The following is a 19,670-nucleotide window of genomic DNA, read 5'->3' on the forward strand; positions in this document are numbered from 1 at the left end:
TCCACCCCCCGCACCGCCTTCAGGAAAAGGAAATGCCGGGCGCTGCGCGGGAGCAGCTGGGTAACAAATGATCACATTTTTATTGAAACGGTTTAAGACACGGAGTACAAATGAATATAGAGTTAAAAACAGCTCCCGCAGGGAAGCCTCACAGTGCAAAAAAAAAAAAAAAAAAAAAAACCCAACAAACGATTTTTATTATTATTGTTCCAAATAATTAAAAACAAAAGAAAAGACATTTTAAAGGAGTTATTTTACCTAAAGCCAAAAGTATAAAAACACACATTTATAAATAAAGCAGGAGGGGGTAGTTTTTTGTTTTGTTTTTTCTGAAGGGGTGAAGGAGAAGGGTGGCGTCGGAGAGGCCGGGTAAGGAGGCGCCCGCCTGGCGGACACATGGCTTGTTCCTAACGCTGCCCCCCCGGGCACCCCCCTCCCCGCCTCACAGGCCCTCGCTGCCCGCACCAACACCGTCCCAGCCGGACCCCTGTGATCCTGAAGTAGGGGGCGGGCTGGTCTCTTCCAGAGAAGGGAGCACCTGCTCGCTCAGGGGCTGCTCTAAGACCTGTCTATTATTTTAATGAGGTTTGTGTCATTTAGTTTCCTGGATGCTACACACCCAAGGGGGTGAGGGGGAAGACACCATATGCATGCATGAATTTACCAATGGTGTTTAAATACCTGTATTTCATTTCTTCTTATATATAATTATATACATATCCTTTCTTTAAAAAAAAAAAAAAACAAAAACAAACAAAATTACGTTTGTATGTTTCTACTCCCGGAAAGAAACGTCCCGATTCCTCTGAGTCTGCAAAATGGGGAACTGTGGAGGGGGCTGCTGTAGGGCCTGCCCCAAACATCACCGGGGAGGTCCCATGGAAAGGAGAGGACAACCTGAGAGAGGAGGTGGAAGAAACACAGACTCCCATACACACGGCTCCTGGGTGCTGGGGGGGGAAGGCGGTGCCTGCCTGCAGCAAGAAATAAAACAGAAAGAGTTTGCTGCCCTCTCAGGTTGCAGCCCTTCCTCCTGCACCACCTCAGAGGGCCCAGGAATGAACCAAGGGGTCCTACAGGCAAAGTAGTACTAATTACAAGATAGGGAAAAAAACCCCAAGAACTATTCTCATTTCAACCAGGAATGTTGGGTTGAAGGGGACAAAAATGTATGTAAAAAGGATAGGTAGGTCCAAATTATTTTTTTCAGGCTTTATGTTAAACAAATAACTTGTCTTAATACAGATATCTGGTTGTGCCTATGCTAACACCCACACAAACCAGTAAGAGGGATAGACTCAAGTTTATTACCTCCTCCCACAAGCCGCTTCACTTCCCAGGTAGTTACCGTTCAGTATTTCTCTACCTGTCCCAAGGGACAGCCTGTGGTAAAACATACTCACAAGGTGCAACAAAATGTAACGCATTTATGCTCTCTTTGTTCCGTAAACTAGAATTTTTAGGAATATTTCCTACTGCCAGCAATAGGAAGTTAGAAGGGAAAAGTCAGTTGGATCAGTCTCAAATTATAAAGAGCAACACTATCTCCTCACCTCTCTCAACAACAAACTTGCGGCACCAGCGTCTCCTTTACCAGACTTCTACTACTCAAAATTCCTAACATCCAAGCCTTGGGCAAACAGCTCGCGACTTTGCCATTTAAGAAAAAAGTTGCTTAGAGGACACCAAGCGAAGAAACGAGAGGCCCAATAGCACATCTTTAAAAACAAACCCCTTCCAATCCATTCTTCAATTACAGATCACCATCTCAGTCCTAAATCTACTTTCCTGGAGCCTTTCTGTACTATATCTTTCACAGGTATTGGCCAAATGGTGTTCCTCAGGCCAAGACTATTTCTACCTCTACTCTGTTTTCCTGTGCGTCCTACATATACTATTCTAATTTATTTTAAACTACACACCATCCTCCAGCTGATCTACTTGCCTGACACTTCTCTTCCCATCATTCTGATCAGATTTTACCTCTGGTTTCCCGTATGCAGCCGTGAACCCAAGCAAAATCCATTCCAGGAAGTAAAACCCACTCTGATTAAAAATCAGATTTGCTTCATGTGACTCATTTCTGAGGAGCTTTGTTTCCTATCTCTATGCCAGCTTCACTGGTTGTTGCTCTTTACCTTAATGGGTGTTTCATTCTCACCACTGGTTCTTCTGTATCATCTATGACCCTTTTCGTCACTACCTCAAAGTTTAAATAATAAAATTGCACAGGGAAGTAATATAAAGGACCCTCAAACCGTTATCACCAGTACCAAAATGTACCTGGGTTGAAGGGACTGATATTTTACCTGAGTGTCTTGTGGCCCCAGTACACCAAGAAATTTCCTGTATACTAGGACATATGTTCACAGTCTGAAAGTGGAGGAACTGATCACCTCAAAAGCAGGCTTGACCCAAACTAACTCCATCACAGACCCAACATGACTGCCATCATACATTCCACTCACAGCATCTCCAGCACACCTTTTCACTCAAGGAAACTGCCAGAAATTTCCTCTCTGGTTTTCAACTTGCCTTCCTTTGCAAACCCTGTCCGTGCAAGGAAGCAGCCCATGGGACCGAGCATACCAGCTGATTCAGCACAGTGCAATGCTGAGACAGGACTAGAAAATAACACTTTTAAAGTTTCAGTACAAGACCATGGAAGGAAAGGTTAGCAAGGACACCCGAAACGTGTTAGACAGATTTAAATTACAGGCAGAAGTAGCTGGAAAACTCTCAAAGTGCTCCTCATACTGCCAAGTCCTGAAGCACTCGGCAGTGGCGATCAGCCAGCAAACCTGCTGGGGAGGGGGGAGAACTGCAGATTGTTCAGCCCTGGAGTTATTCAGAAGAAATGGGTCATCCTACACCAGTCTGGTCAGCCCAAAAAAGGCTGCACTGCAGATCTCCAGTCACAGAAGGAAGTCAGCAGAGCAGATTTCCGAGTGCCACAGGGTTTCAAAGAGATGACAGCCAGGACAGTAAAATGAAAGAAAACTGCTTCAAACTAGTGACCTGTGGAACCAAGTGAGGCAGTCTGGCTGGCTTTGAGTGACTTCCACAGATGCTAACAGTCTCTCTCCCACCTAAAACTTGTTGCTTGCATTAGTTTTATAAACTGGGACTACACTGCTCTGCCTTAAAATAAATACAAGAGAGACTGGAGATGGAGGAAGAAATAAAGCATTTTGTATATCTGTCCCTGTTGTGGAAAGGAGTGGGAGGAAGGAGGAAGGTGCTGAAGAATTTCATTGGCTTGAAAATTTTTTTTCTTAGCTTATCATTGACCAAAAAAATCATCACTGGACAGTTTTAAGCCACAACAAACACAAGTTAGCATGGGCTCAGAGAAGCTCCACAGGATGAGAAGAGTATTGCACACACAAATGCGAGAAAGGAAGATTTTCTGTTTCTCAGACAAGAAATTCATGAAAAGCAAAGAGGCTGGGGGCAGGGGGAACGGTGGTAATCACATCCCAAAATATCTTTTTCAAAGTTCTTGGGAAGCCATTTTCTGTGGGTAGTTGAAATAGCTTTACAAAAGGTAAGAGAATCCCAGCTTTCTTGGGATGTAAATATTCTGTTTTCCGGGGGGGGGGGGGGGGGGGGGGGGGGGGGGGGGGGGAGGGGGCAAGAAGAAAACATTTTCCTATCACAGTGAAATGAACAAATTACATGGACGAGCCATTGCACTGAAGATCTCTCAAATCCAGAGTTACACTGTAAGAGATTGAAATCAGCTTTTCCAGGTCACTTCTCAACAAATAAATCATCACTCCAAATTAGCCCAGTCATTATAATATCAAAGTCAATATCCAATTCTTAATCATGAAAGGTGGCTGAAACAAACTTTCATATTTATATCTAAATCCCATTTTTAAAATGTCTGCAGAAACCCCAGTCTGAAGTATAACATCAAATTCCAGATTAAAAATACCACTACTGAATTCATTAAGTAATCTCCAAAGCACGGCCCACGGGTTGCAGAACTGTTCCCTGGAGGTGAATGCAAATAAAATACAGTGTGAGGACTATCTCGAAACAAGAGAAAAGCAGACAGGGTTGTCATGACAACAATAGGATTACTCCAGGTAACAAAACTAAGGCAAGAAAAGAAAGAACAGCAAGACGAGATTTAAGCAGAAAACAGTTCATTAATTGCACAGACACTCCAGCCTGTCTCCCTGTTGGGGGTTCATAATACAGAGATTGTTTCTCGCTGGGATATGGCAAAGGGATTGACAGTTTTTGTTAAAGGACAAAGATAACAGCCACAAATGTGACAGAGCAACAGTCAGAAAAATAAATTAATAAATAAACCCATAAAAGTCTGCTTCTTGATTCTCCTGAAGCCTTGGAGAGGAAGGGATTGGCTTCACTTGCACTCCTTTGTTTTTAGTCAGCAGTTCAAAATTTCTTCGATAAACTGTATTTTCTTTGTTTCTTTAGGTGCCAAACATCCTGACCTCCTGGCTATGAAGAAATTTCAAGGCAATTCCTCCAAACTCCTCTTTCAAGACTTTGTCTAGAGACAGGAAGTTGAAGACCATTGGGGAAAAAAATATTATATTAAAATTGTGGCCAGCACATTGCTAAGAATTAGAGCAAGTCAGTTGTAGGGGCCTGAGGAAATCGATTTATAAAGGTCTCCCCACCAGCCCTAGACCAGCGCGATGATAGCATCGGTCTGAAGCTCTCTCTGTGGTCCTCTTCTTGGGATTATTTCTGTGCATTCACGAACACCTGAAAGCCACCCCTCTTAGAGTTTTTTGTCCATGCGTCGTTCCACAGCTTGCAGCAATAGCTCTGAGTACTGTTCCAGCAAAGCTAGTGTCTGCTCATCTCCCAAACTCTTGGGACTCGGTAGATTGGCACCAGATCCCTCATTCAGTGGGCTAGTGGTATCTTGTGGCTTCATCAGTACCTCCTTAACCTTTGGAAGCTCTTCCTCATCCTTCAAAGAGTCCAATTCTTTCTTCATTGAGGAGAATGTTTCTGTCAGGAGGCCTGCTATTTTATCTTTGTCAGTAGAAGACTCCGTATCATTTAACACCTGAAAACAGAAGGGGAAAAGAAAAAAAAAAAAAGAATGCACTGGGGTTTAGGTAGAACACCAAGTAAGTAGTTTCAGCCCGTAAGGGAAGTGAAGCCATGACAATTTGCAGACCACTCAAGTGTCCTTCAACATCTGAGGCTGCCAATTTAGTCATGTCGCAGGGCACGCATCCAATACCGTTAGTCACACAAAATCCAGAGGCATTACTCCAATAGGATAGAGACGGGACGCACATTTTTGGGTAGTGTTCCCCTTATACTGGGCCTAAGGAGGTGCTATGTTTCCCAGCTGCAGCACAGGGTCACAGTCTCCTTTTCTTCCTGTCTGCCAGATGCAGCTGGTCACAGGGACAGAGCAAGGTCAGGGAGTTAATGCAAGCGCTAAGGCCAGAGCTGCAGAGGACCACATGGCAGAAGCTCACTGTGGAAGTTTCACACTCATTACAGGAGACTTCACAGCTCAGTGCTAAGCAAAGGAACGAAGAGCTGTTATATTGATTTGCATGGAACTTTGGTCTGGCAGAGAGAGGGAGAGGCAAGTGGTTGCATGTTCCCTCTCACAGATAGATTCCTATGGTATCTCATATTTGCTAATCCTTTTCCCAGGCATCACAGACAGAGAACAGATGGGGATAATAAAACTTAAATCTCCTGTAATATTTCATATCTCTGAAGCACTGTGTAAGATTTAAATAATTCCCTAATATCCCTTTGAAAGAAAAGTGTACTGTTATCTTCAGTTTACAGATAGGCTAAACAGACTGAAAAGTTAATTGATTTGCTCGGAGTACCATAGCAAGTCATTGGAAAATCCAAAGTTGGAAATCAGCAGTTCCTGCCTCCCCGGTTCAAGCTTAAGGTGCAGTCAAGTGGACGACCAGGGAGGTTGTGTCACTTAACACCCAGTCAAGAGAACACTTTGAGCCAGCAAGCGCATACATTTGATGCTCACAGGCTGTAAGGCCAAGCCACTGTACCAGAGCCCATGTCTGAGGTCACTCACCATGCGGTAAAGATGAATGGCTTTGCGCATGCTGTCCTGGAGCTCGGATACCACGTGCTCACACTGCTCTACGCTGATGCACGATTCTGAAGGGGAGGAAAAAATAAAAACCCCAACTAAGGCACAGACACACTCCAATACCTGCAATCTCACAGTTGGGTAAGAAAACATTATTTTTTTATATATATTTGAAAGACCATGTGCACACACTTCTCATTCAATTTTTAGGGCTGGTTTAAGCCAATCATTAAACAGGCAAGTTCTACATGAGCTTTCCTTCATACCATCTAGACATGCTGCTTATTTTAAATGTTCCTATTTTTCCAGTCTTTAGCCTCTCCAAGGTCAACAATGTTTTTTCTCAGATTGCAAATTTTTGTTACAGTCAAGGATAGTCACAGATTACCCATGCCATTCTCAATTATAATTAAACTGAAGTTTAAGTGAAGGCTTCCAGTGGCAAAAAGGACTCATCTGTGGAGCCTCTGATTTATCCTCCACCTAGTCAGAAATCTACACACTCCCCATAATGTATCCTTCTGCACAGTGTACAACAAAGCTCTGAGGATGTAGCATTATACTGAATTATTACAGTGTTCTCTAGTGAGGACTGAGGTCCAGAGGAGCGTTGACAAACAAACTCAATCACAACAGAATCACATTTCTGAGCAACCCAGGATATGCAGTGCTGATACACCGTAATTCAAAAATGAAAAATAAGAGCAAGCAACTGAGCAACACCATCTTCTCCCTGCCTCCACCACATATTATCTCCAAAGCATCAGAGATGAAGGCCTGCAATGTTTTAATAAAGTGAACACTTTCATGCATTAGACATAAACCATGAACAAAGACATGGACACACACACAGTCTGCAGTTATCTTCAATTTGCAAAGGGCTGGACAAAGGCCATTCAACTTCATTTAGTTACCTAAAAACAAAACTTGGTCACATTAGCTCTATTATTTCTGCACTTATAAGAATGTCATCTTTGAACAGGCTGGAGGGGACCTTAGCTAATTTTATGAATACATTTAGATGATGTATAAGCAAATACAGCTAGAAAAACATCTATTTATACATAAACAAACACATCTAAAAGAACAAAGGGGCATTAGCAAATCCTTCCATCTGCTTTTTTTGTTCCCAGATCACTCAACCTTGTAGAGTTTGAGCACAGTGGGCTTCAGTGCAGTCCAAGATTCTTGGCTTTTTTTTTTTTTTTTTTTTTTTTTGGCTGCTCCCCTTCTGCCCTCTTTTTGTTTTAAACCCAGCTGTTTCTTCTCATGATCATTTCTGGATTTCTCCTCTGATCATGCTTTTTATGCTGGTCTCCAGCTTTGTGAGCTGCCAGTCTGGAGAGAGGTCACAAACATAATGTAAATGCTTGAGTGACAGGCATTTTCTGCCTCGCGGGTGTGCAGAGCAGAGCTCTTCAGAAACTAGCAGAGAATATTAAACACGGCAACAATATACAGCATTTTAACTGCAGATGTCAAAATGCTTTAACAAAAACAATTAAGTCTCTTTATCTGCAGCTGTTATACAGGCAGGAAAATGGAAGGACAGAAAAATTAAGTGGAAATTCGAAGTCACAGAGCATGTCAGAAGCAGAACAACCCTACAGTTCTAATCTAAACTGACACACTATGATACACAGGAGCAACAGTAAATTGTTCACAGCAATAGCCAACGGGGATCTAAACAGCTTTTCCAGCATCTACCACTGAAAATTTGGGAAACTTGTCCTGCAAGAAGCTGAAGGCTGACAGCTGTCTGTTAAGGAAAAAAAAAAATTGGGGATCCACTGTGCTAAATCATCCTAACTCACTAAAGGATGCTGCTAAACGTTCTGTAAGGGTGTGCTATGTATTGGGGGTTGCTTTAAAAAAAAGTAATGATCACTGCTGCAGAAAAATTGTTCTCTGTGCACTATCTGTGCTAATTCTGCAAAGAAAGATTCCTAGCAACTGACCCAAACCCATGTGTTATGTAGCTTGGTTACCAAGTCTAGAAGAGAAAACTCAGGCTAAAGAGTACAGACAAGTGGACTGTACAACTCTGCTGTAGAATGGGATTCCACAGCCCCAGGCTGCATCTGCTGTTGGAGGAATCCACACCCCCGTGGGGGCAGGGTCTGAAAGTTTCAGGTGCAATCGCTGTTGTACAGAGCAGCTACCCTATGGTATAAGAACAGCAGGTCCCTCAAACAAAGCACATTTCCTGTTTTGTGTAAGAGCGCTCCAATCTTAGGGCATTTGATCCCTCTAGAAATGCAAAAAGAAAAAACAGTGCATCAAAAACAGGTTATCCCTCTGCAATACTTTGGTGCAGAAATACTGCGCTTAACCATTGCGATAAATGGTGGAACAGCCTGGTACCACAGAAAGCAACTGATCAGAGGATTACAGAGATGTCCCTTCTCGGATATGAATAAGAACAACACAGCAAAAGGGATTACAAACTGTGCACTGTATAGCTCCCTGAAGGTACAAGGTATAAGTGCAGTGGTTAGCATCCAGCTTCCTACTGCACGACTCAGCTGAATATTTCAGGAAGGCATATTTCCTTTCAGGTTGTGATACAAGAGAAAAACTTGTAGAGGTTTTAATCCCACAGCAGATGCTGTGGGACTAAACTGTGTTGTCTCTGCCACGGGAGCTTTCCCTGCCTTGGAGGGCAGGATTTTTGCTTCAGTTTGAAGTTACCCAATAGTTTTAATTTGATTGAAGTACCTTAAACTAGAGCCCATAACAGATCCAAGAGCTGCTGTCAGCATGTGAAACAGTTTCCCACCTCACACCTTTTCCTCCAAACTAGAGATAATTCAAAAACTAATCCATGTTCTTTATGCTCACACCCAAAGGCTAGGCCTGCACATGCAGTGCATACCCAGTTTGCAGACACGTCCTCGAAGCAGAGTGATAGCAGCAGAGACTTTCGCGCTCTCACAGGTGGTTACAGCAAGGAACTCACCTTGGTCAAGCCTTATCTCATGCAAGAAAACTGTATGCAAACCCTCCTGGACCCTGCATACTTGCACATTAACAAAGTAAAGCCTGAGCTGCCTGGCATAACTTCACTGTCACCATCATCTGTGCTTGCTAGGTTCAGCTAGCACATGTTGGCCTGCATCTTCATCTGCTGGTCAGATATGCTGAGAGGTGCACAGGGGATGTAACCTTCACTGTACATCAGCTTTTAGTATTGACTAGAAAGAGCTTTGAACCCCTACAGGTAACTGTATGACTAAAAACCTGAGAGTGCCAAAGGCTGTAAAACATTCAATTGAAAAGGACCTTCAGACCTAAGACCCAGAGGAAATGGAAATTAAAGACTGAAAAAAAGATGTCAGGTTGAAGAAGTGTCTCACCATTGAGGGGATGGCTTATGGAACGAGACAGGTGCAGACAAGACGAGACAGGCCAGAAGCTGGACGTAAAGAAATGTGATGGGATCGTGAGGCGGTTCACAAAGACAGGAGACAGAAGGGGGAAGAGAAGAGATGGGTATCCATGCACACCTGAGACCTGTGCCGAGGCAGTTATAGACGTAGGAGACCTCGGCCTGATGGGGTCTAGTGGGCAAAGTCCAGGTTGGTTGTCTAGCACACAGGCGATGCCGGTGATCCTCTCCCTGCACCTGGGCAGTGTGTCTTCAGGAGACCTTAGGTGCCGGCCCTCTGATAACTCCCTCAGTTTTGGATTAGTGACCCCTGGCTCATCCTGGCAACCTGTCCTTGAGACTGGACTCTCCAATGGGCTCTCCTTAGCAAGTCCTGTTGGGATCTCTTTACCAGGAACCAGAGACCCAGCAGTTTGATTCTCCTTCTTGGAGGCTCGGACCTCAGGAAAAGAGGGTTTCTTTTTACAGGCCCCAGCAGGTGACTGCGGAGACTGCGGCTCAAGTAGGGTTTTTGTTTTGGTAGTGGGTGAGAAGGAGGCCAGTGTGGGTCTATCAGGCAATGGCTTGGGAATGTCAAGAATCAGATGTGCTCGGTTCGACGATGCCAACTTGCTGTGGAAGGACTTAGGAGATGAGCAGTTTACAACTGGCTGAAGTGCTGGCTTCACTGGAACGTTTTCTTTCACTGGTAGCTTGATCTTCTCAGCATCTGCTGTGGAACTAAACTGTGTCTTCTCTGCCACTGGAGGGCTAGTCCTCCCATCAGTCAACGTTTCGGTGGAGTAACCAAGGTACAGATTTTCCCCTACAGATACACTCCTTGACATCTTAGCCCGGAAGCTGGTTGTGGGATTCATGTAGGACTTTGATTTTGCAGCCCTGACATCTTTGGCCATCAGAGCACCAGGTCCATCCATCTTCAACATACTGGCTGATAACGCCCTGCAATTGTTAGGTCTGGGGTCCTTCTCAACCACCAAAAGAGTCTGAGGACGCTGCTTGGCAGAGGATATCACTCCAGGACCCTTATCTGTGAAAATTAAACAGACAAACATACCAAAAATAGACCAGAGCCTGCAGTGAATTCCAAAATTGGAAAGTAACAGAGCTGCTCCAGTTTATATGCCTCAGCTCAGCCCCTGGGAGAGATGTACTGAACCACTACTTCATGTTAGTAACCATCACACCTCAACAGCTTTCTTTTTTGCCCATCCCTCATCCTGCTCACACGTTGCTGCTTACCTGATGAGAGAGACTTGTTCTTAAAGCGTATGGCCAGAAGACCTCAGACCACTGTGACCATTAACTGAGAGGCCAGAGGAAGCAGGCAAAAACTTATATATGATGTTGCAGTGATAAAGTTTTGGGTTTTTTTTTTTAAAAACAACCTAAGTGCTTATTGATGGTCCATGAGTTGATTGTTTCAAAAATTGAGTTCTTTCACACAGAATGCATGGATACAGTAAGCTCCCTCTTGCTGTCTCTTCCTTCCCTCTTTCTCTCCTTCACCACCCACAGCAAGAGAGAATTTCTTTGCAAATAGTTCATCTCACCCTTGGCATTGCTTCTTCCACAGCTGCCAGACAAATATCAGAGACTGATAATTAAGAGACCAGCATCTGCATTACAAATTAAAAATATTTTCCCCTGACAGGCCAAGAGTTAGAAGATACGCAAGCCTGTAGCTCAGAACACAGAAAGACATAAGCTTAATTTAAATTTCTACTCAAGCTTAAATCTGCCCATTTCATTCTTGGGTCTATACCATCATTCCAACGTGTGTCCTTACCCTCATGTACGAGGTCGTGAACTGACTGCGCCTTTCTCATCACTGCATTCACAGGGCCTTCTGGGAAGGATGCAATAACCCGTCCAGGAGCCATACCAACTCTGCCAGCCTCCAAAGCTGATCTGCGTTTTTTCTGGATGTAAACAGCCCGATTTGAATTTACACTCTCCAGGAGCTGGCTGTTCTCCAATGCATCACCAGGATGGTCGCTGCCATTTTTCAACAGGTCTGGTGCAAGCCGATTGGTCTGCGTTGGCGGTTCGATGGGCTTTGAATCCGGTATCAGATTTGACGAAGAGAGTGACAATCGTCTAGAGAGCACGATAAAGAAATCCCAGTTAAAACAAATAAACATGTTGCCCTGGACAAACAGGCACACACATTAAAGCCAGTTTCTCTGGGATAAAGAGCCCTTCCCTATTTGGATTTTTTTTTAAGTCAAAAGTGCCCTAGGCTTTTAACACTTCGTGCTACTCATCCCTGGAAGCACTGATCTTCAGGCATTTGACCCTAGGCTGCGCAATTACAAATAGCATTGGGTCACTGTTTCCAGGGGAAACATTGCAAAAGGTGAAAGCAAAAGAGAAGGAAAATTCCAGGCAGAGGGAAGACTGGGCAAAGTCAGGGCAGGTCTTTTCTCTCAGCTCACCTTACTAACAATGAAATCTTTTCAATTCTAAGACAGCCTAAAAGAAAGTAATTATGCTTTCCTAACATTATGAAAGCATAATTATTAGGAAAGATGGTCAGTATCTTCAAAAGGTAAAGCTTAATTTCCTCTTCCTCTCCACTTCAGACAAGCACAGTGGGCTTACTTCGCAAAGGAGGCAAATTTCAATCTGACACGTTTGAACAGCTGAACAGATTAAAAGCCCAGAGGCTTTCATAACCTAAAACTACCGCTCTTGTTGCATCTCTAGAGTGCCAGTGACTTCCTTCGTTCATCACTGCAACTCTCCAGAAGCTTATGCAATAGCTAACCACCAGCTTTCTTCCCAAACATACAGTCCCAACACGAGACAGACTAAGAGGCACTCCTGACAGCAGCAGTTGAATACCGCAATGACAAAAAAATTCCCCTGTCATCGTGAATCTAGGCACAGTTGGTGAACCACAGAAGATGTACCCAAACCTGCTCAGTCCCATGCAATGAAATTATTTTGAGCTGAGAACTCAGTTTGTTATTTTAAAGGAATACAGGAGTATTTGCTTGTTTTAAACATTTATGAACCCAAATCAACAAAAGTATTTACCCCTTTTTTTTGTTCTTGTTTTGTTTCTTTGTTTTGTTGGGATTTTTTTTTTAAACAACAAGGGAAGCAGCTTGGAGAGGCCTTTTGGGGTGCTTTAGGGTTGAGGTTTTTTTGAAGAACAACAATATCCCCGTGGGGCTTTGTATGAGACACTGGCGCACCCTGTGAAGTCATGGGACTGAGAAACAAAGCTGAGTAAGAAAGGACTGCAAAACAAAGGAAAAGTTGACAAGCCTACTTTCATTGTCCAAGCTGAATGAAATGCAAAAGAATAAACAGAGCATAAACAGTGAAGAGTAAATTAGATGATTAGCGATTCCTCCAGCTTAATCAATCAAGGCACTAATCATGAAACAATTAAGCACATTGTTGAAAGAGGAAAAAGAACAAAACAACAGTGTTGCTTTAGGAAGAAATAGAACAGCTAAAGTGACACAGGATGGCCTGGCCAAATCACAATGGTCTGCAACCAGCCTGCCAAGTGCTATGCTAACACTTTGCTGTGCCTAGGCACACCAAGGCCAGAAGTTTGCTCAACTATTTTGACCCAGAGACCTACCCATACTAGTAAAAATAGAAAGACAGACACTCAAAACAAGCAGAGCCATACCTGAGAGCCGGGGACTGAGAAAGAAAGCGAGAGGAAATACTGAGGTTTTCAGTTCTTTCCAGATTCCTACATGAGCCACCTAAAAATTTTGGTTAAAGGGGAAAGAAAAAGGGAGCAGCTTAGTTACAGAACAAACATTCTGACACAAGCATTTTCTTATCACAGAGACTATCAAATGCTCCCCCGTGTCCAAGGGGATTTTTTGAGCTAAAACCACAGAGAATGAAATAACGTCATTGCCTTTGCCTTTTCTGTTCTACTTGGATTACTCTGCCTTAAACTGCTACTCTCCCTAAGGGTACGCCTCCTCCTTTTTCGCTTCCCTTTGTGTCCTATCCTGCCTGCAGGACTGAGAGGCGCTGGCATCAAAAAGAAAACAAACCAATCAAAGGAGGAAAAAAAAAAACCAAAAGGAAAGAAGAAAACAGACAACTCACATAAGATATTGCTGCCTGAAACTATTATCAATTCCAAAAAGATAGGCTTTGTTCTGGAGTTGGTCGATAAAGACTAACCAGCTCCTTTGCCACTCTGACGTCTCCTCTTATTCTCTCCCTCCACCCAGCATTTCAGCCTTTTCTTTTGTGACATTTGTTATTGCCTTAATGTACCACTAGAGGCCACTACACGTCATCTATCGCGGGGGCGGGAGGGGGTCGTGAACACACAGTTAATACTTTCATGTACAACAGGAAAAACTAGTCCGGGAACAAGAGAACGGCTCTTCAGAATTCCAGGGACAATACTTAACCCAAACTCACACAGACCCTAATCTCATCCACACAAACTTGCACGCAGACCAATGGAGTTATCAGATGTTGCTCTTTAGGTCTCTCTACATTGGTTCCCCGTTTTTGCCCCCCCATACACACACACCCCCATGAAAGCCCAGCAGAACTTGTAGCCTGGTTTGATTTATACAGGGGACAAATCTGGAGTGACCTCACGAATTCCCCTGATCAAGCAGAGTGCTGTACCTTTTCCATCAGTGCTGCCCAGGGTCCCGAAATGCTGTTTGAGGAACTTCTCCTGATCGGGTGTCTGGGGGATTTCTCCCTCTGGCATGCTAGTACCCACGTCCTCCTCTCCTTCCTCTCCCTCCAGGTCTGAGACACCGTCCACACTTAGGGGTTCAGTGCTTTCAGAATCTGGGAAAAGGCAAAAATCCCAGTGCTGTAATAGCATAATCACAGTAACATAAGCCAGATTAAAAAAAAAAAAAAAAAGAAAAAATTCAGCAAAGATGCTAAATTGAATCTAGAATGTTAAATCAAAAGTTGGTCAGCATTAAGCGTAATTCTCTAATCTACCATATCCCACAAACAGCATAGGCTATGGGATAATCAGTACTGAACCTGCCTCCTTACCTAGCAAGGTAAAAGAAATCCAAAGGCGCACAAGTAAAGTACACTTTAACCAACTCCGGTTTCTACAGTGGCTTCACTAAAGGGCCTGTTCAAGTGCACCTGAATCTTTACAGTAATACTAGCAAGACTAATAGGAGTGTGACTTCAGTTCAGCTCAGGAAGAGGATCAAGTATTAGAGATCAGGATAGCAACTGATAAACATGGTACAGAATCGCCCCAGCAAGGTTTTGCAGCATTCCGTATCACATCACGTAAGTGCACTTAATAACATCTTTGCATCTTACCTTCATTCGGGTGGTCTGGGCTGGACAGACGACTGCTGCTGTAATCTACAGAGCAGGCACTGTCAGGACTGTGTTTGTCTGGGCATCCATTACTGTGATAACCTCTACTTAGCTTCCCATGGGACAGTGCTTTTACCTGGAACTCACTACAAGAGAGACAGGAAAGATACAGCACTAGAAGAGATATTTGTTTTACATGTAAAGAAGCATATTCTACCTTTAATAAGGCCTTACCTGTGATAGCAACACCTTTGATTACAAAAGTAAGGCTTTAAAGAGAAAAAGAAGTTGATTTCTCTCACCATTACACAGTATATTTTTTGCATTTCATTAAGCTTGGACAGTGAAGTCTCAAGGGGACTGTCTGACACTCTGGGCGTTGTCAGCTTCCCATGAGTACCAGGCACCAGCACAGCACCGCCCTGGCTTGATTTCCAGCATAGGTGAGGAACAAACGTAGAGGTCTATGTAATGAAAAAGGGACTAGAAACAGGCCTATACCTGCATGACAGTAGATTTGAGCCCTAATATATTATTTTTTCCACGTTTATGACCTGCTTCTTTGGGCAACTTCTGTTTTGCAAAATAGAAGATTCTGGGTTTGAGCAAGACTAATTTACTGAATTATACAAAATCATACAAAAATACAATATTGTAAGACAGGGTTCCTGATTTCTGTTGTGATTTCAGGAGTCTTATTTTGTCAAATGACACCAGCACCATTCTTTTGCCTGATGCCTGAGGACTTCAGTTTTCCACTTCATGAAATACTTTGGTTTCAGATGTACTCCAAGATAAGGTAGGAAGCAGAAGTCACTCAATAAAACTGAATGGCAATTACCCCTGGCAGCGTGCAAACTCTGTATACTTTGAGATGTGTTCAGTCTGTATCCAACACCACCAGAGCGCCTCCCTTTCTTACAAGCAGCACATGGGTCTGCTCTGTTCAAGTGTTATCATAATAAAATTAAAAATGTAAATAAAAAGAAACTGGGTGAAACCTAGCGTCTTCAACTGCAAAATCTTGGCATGTGCTTTTGCATAAAAGCCTGTCTAAACCTAACAGCCCACTCTTTGTAAGAGAGCAGGAGGAGATAGAGGAAATTAAACAGCTATTAGCATCAGGTTAAGACGGGAAGGGAAAAATTAAACTCGGGGAAGGAAAAAAAATGGAGCACAGAATGAAACAATCAAGTGAGGCAAAATTAAAGCAGATGAAACAGAAGAGGAAGAAAAAAGGTCTCCACTGTCTCCAGTGTCCTTTTCAATTTCATCTGTTTCCCACAAAAGGGTCATGACATACTACATTTGTTAAATTCTTGCCCAATTAGGTTTGAACTCGTCACAAATAATAGTGTCCTGTCATTTCTGCTGGGCAGACATTTCACTGCCACGCATACATCACTGTAGGGTGGTTTTCCAGCTTCCAAGTTTTCCCTTGCTTGTATCAATCCAGATAAATGAGAAAGCAAAAACGCTGCTCCCAAGTTGTATATTCAAAAAAAAAAAAACTTGGAGGAGGCTGCTAACGTGCAGTTTCCTCAGAAGAAAGATTATTTTAATGGTGCCTTCTTAGCTTCAGATTCCTTTAGCATCAGGCTGGCATAAAACTCTCAAGTAAACATGCCTGGCATCAATCAGGCAGTAAGTCAACTCATCCAAGTTACCACACAAGCTGCAAGCAAACTAAAACAGAAATGTCTAAGCCATGCACAGCAGAGAGCTTATTTTTAACCTGCTAGAGTCTGTGGGATGGATTTCGTCTTGCTCAGGGTAGATTACACACTCCTCGCTCTCAGAAGGTTCCAGTTCCTGAGAGAAAATCCCCTCTTCACAAGATACAAGCCGAATCACTTGGGGTCGCACACAAGACTGGTTATCTTGGGGAGGCATTGAGCTGCCAACCTGGTTTGAAAAGAGAGAAAACTAGATATTACCAGCGTTTTTCCTTAAGTCAGCAAGAGGTATGCAGAGCTAGAAAGTACACATTACAGCACAGAATATGATCATAAATCTGAGATCAGAAAACACAGCACTCCTATGTCTTTCCTGTTCCTTATTTACTAAGCTTCACAGACTCCTACTGTAGTTTCCTATTTTGTTTCCTGTTTGCAATGCCCTAAAATTCTCTGGTGAAGTACTGGACTCCCCATCCCTCTTTGACCACACATCAGGAATGTAAGCCACATGGCAGCAGGTTCTTCCATTACCTTTTATAGACTGATCACACATAGTTCAGAGAAGTCTGTGGGGCACAGCTGAAAAACACTGATTTACTGCACTCAGTAAGCCCAATCCTCTTCTCAGTCACACAGTTATAAACGAAGGAAAAACTCTAATGAAGTTAGGCAGCAGCACAGACTGCTACTAGAAAACAGGCATTAGCTTTCTGAGGTATGAGCACGCATTACTTGCTGTCACCCTTCGATACAAAGATTAAAGAGAACTTAATCTAGCACAGCCCACAAGTAAGGGTGTCATCTGAACCACATTTCAGTGGCTACTGGAGTCAAGAAAATGCACCCCAGCAGAGTGTGCTAACAGGTAACCAGGTACACATCTGTAATTCCGAGCTCAGCTTCTGAGCTTGTTTTTGCTATAAATAATCAGAGCTAAAAGAAAACACGAGGTCTTCCCTGTCATTGTAAAGAAACATGGATCCCATATGGGCTCTGCTGTAAGATAACATGTTGCAGGAGTACTAATTACAAAAGAGTTATCTAAACAGGCTTCTCAGAAGGCATTTAGAGCCACCTCTAAAGACAGAAAGAATGGCATCAGGTAGTAATAAATGTAGGTAATAATAAACAGAGGCAGGACAGATGCACTCAGAATAGATCCACCTCCTCAGAGTAGTACTGCCCTTACTTTGTTGATGTGTACAGGAAGATCTGCCTGCTCTTCTCTGTCGTCCCCATTGCTGTTTTGAGAGAGTGAGTCTCGACTCGGAGAACGGGAAACAGAGAAAGACTCCAACTGACGCAAGTCAAGCATGGATTTCACAGTCATCTCTATATTGCTGGTTGGCTGTGACCAGCGCCCACGTTGCCGGGGCATTTTGCTCATTGGTGCCTCTGAGCGCTGGATTGCCGCTATCTCTTTGGCCTGCAGGAAATTGAAGGAAAGGCAGACTTAGGGACTGAGTTCTGCTGATGGAAAAACAGGAGAGAAAACACAAGACCCACAAAAAACCACAATTATGTCTATCTCCATGAAAGCCCCAAAGCTGTCTGTGAGACAGATTAAAATTCCTCCCTTGATCTCCCTGGATCTAAGTATGTGATCGGCTTCAGCACTATGTGACATTCATGACCGAAGTGAAGGGGACAAAAGCATAACATCTGATGAAAAAGATACCGATGTAACAAACCCACATGAAACTGCCTCTTAAACTAGGCTTTATGTTGCCATCCCCGAGTTATTTTTCACAGAGAGGCTTTTCACTGGTTTTCCACTGCAGCTGCGCCTTTCCTACCAGTGAGAATGAAGTTTTTCATCTCCATGGGAATTTCTTTTTCAGTTTCCCTATGACAACAAATACAATTTGAAGGTTTAGTAACTCACCCTCCTCATTTCCCAATGGGAAAGGCTTCTTGAGAGGGTAAGGTCTGGATCTGGAAAGGAAAAAGATATATACCTAGTTGACATCCTTGGCCAGCAGTCCAACTTTTTAAAGACCTCTTACCTCATCTTTCCTCAAAGGCAGCACTCCTACACCTTTTGAACCAGCAGAGCACTGCCAATATATGCTTTCCTACCAAATAATTATATCCAAATTTTATGGAGACATACTGTTTTATATAATATTTTCAATGACTCAGCAGATCCATTGCAGAACACCTGCCACAGTGCAGTCACCCACCAAAGGCTTGGAAAAAAACCCTGCTCTGATACACCGTAGCATCTGTGATAAAAATACCTCAAATTTGTAATGGTAATTGTCTCTATTGTCAGTTTTATTAGACATCTCTAGAATCCTTCGTGAGATCTCTGTTGTCTTCTGTGGACTTCTAATAGCTTATAGACCCAAGCCCAGGACACTAATTCAAAATTTGTTTGGCCAGCTGGTACTAGCAAGAAACTTGGCAACTTAACAACTGGATTTCTATTCAGAGAACTCTGAAATGTACCCCTCTTTAGATGCAGGAATAGGCAACTCCACATTACCCACTAGTGTCGATCCATCTGTTTCTGTCTTGGTCTTTCTGCCCGTATCTTGTCATCCCTGAGACAGTGTCTCTCATTTTCCCCCCACTTCACATTCATGCCATTTTTCTCCATCTCTGCCCATGCCCCTCTCCCATTTATACCTGAGTCTCTCTCAGTGTTGCAGTTGGACTGAATATGGAAAGACTGCAGCCCACGTAACTCATCTTCATCATTCCCTTCATCTTCACCATCCTTGTCACTGTCTGATGAGAGTGCAGGCACAGAGGACAGAGCAGTGATGGACTCGTGCCTGGAAGGCAGGAATTGGAAGCATTATGGTCTATCTCAAGAATTACCCACCATTTCAATCCCTACAGCAGGCAGTTCTCCACCCTACCTCCATCCACACTCAGCAGGCTGCCTCAACTCTCCCAAACAGAACTCGCTCTAGCAAAAATCATCTCCGAGAAACAGGGCAAGCTAAACCCTCCACAAAGGTGTGTAGAGCCTGCCACAGCAATTGTCTCATATGTGTGGAATGATGACAGAAATCAGAACAGAAGTAAATGAGTAAGAAAGTCAAGTGGAATGAAACTTGTCTTTCCATTTCAGACCCCACCAATTCACAAGGTCAGTATGGAAGAGCATATTTGAAAGGCAAATATTTTTCCCACCCTTAAGCATTTCCTCTCTGGAACTGTTTTACACATCAAAAACGTCACAGAGATACTCCCGGTTTGACAGCAATTT

General features: G+C 43.4%; 1 protein-coding gene across 4 annotated transcripts in view; it reads right to left on the minus strand.

Moving 5' to 3' along the window:
• Nucleotides 1–71: 71 nt before the first annotated feature.
• MAPKBP1 (mitogen-activated protein kinase binding protein 1) overlaps nt 72–19,670 on the minus strand; it is a 105,011-nt gene continuing 85,412 nt past the window's right edge. For 3 of the 4 annotated variants that reach the window (XM_063331645.1, XM_063331646.1, XM_063331644.1), the window contains 11 exons: nt 19,082–19,230; nt 18,336–18,385; nt 17,640–17,876; nt 16,507–16,676; nt 14,772–14,917; nt 14,097–14,267; nt 13,120–13,198; nt 11,257–11,567; nt 9,436–10,497; nt 6,062–6,147; nt 72–5,056 (listed from right to left, as the gene is read on the minus strand). In XM_063331645.1, the coding sequence (XP_063187715.1) occupies nt 4,763–5,056; nt 6,062–6,147; nt 9,436–10,497; nt 11,257–11,567; nt 13,120–13,198; nt 14,097–14,267; nt 14,772–14,917; nt 16,507–16,676; nt 17,640–17,876; nt 18,336–18,385; nt 19,082–19,230 (2,755 nt within the window). In that variant the 3' untranslated portion in view covers nt 72–4,762. The remainder of the gene's footprint in view (nt 5,057–6,061; nt 6,148–9,435; nt 10,498–11,256; nt 11,568–13,119; nt 13,199–14,096; nt 14,268–14,771; nt 14,918–16,506; nt 16,677–17,639; nt 17,877–18,335; nt 18,386–19,081; nt 19,231–19,670) is intronic. The other variant, XM_063331647.1, reaches the window with a different exon arrangement.

The sequence above is a fragment of the Chroicocephalus ridibundus genome, chromosome 4, assembly GCF_963924245.1.
Source record: "Chroicocephalus ridibundus chromosome 4, bChrRid1.1, whole genome shotgun sequence".
Classification (NCBI taxonomy): Eukaryota; Metazoa; Chordata; class Aves; order Charadriiformes; family Laridae; genus Chroicocephalus; species Chroicocephalus ridibundus.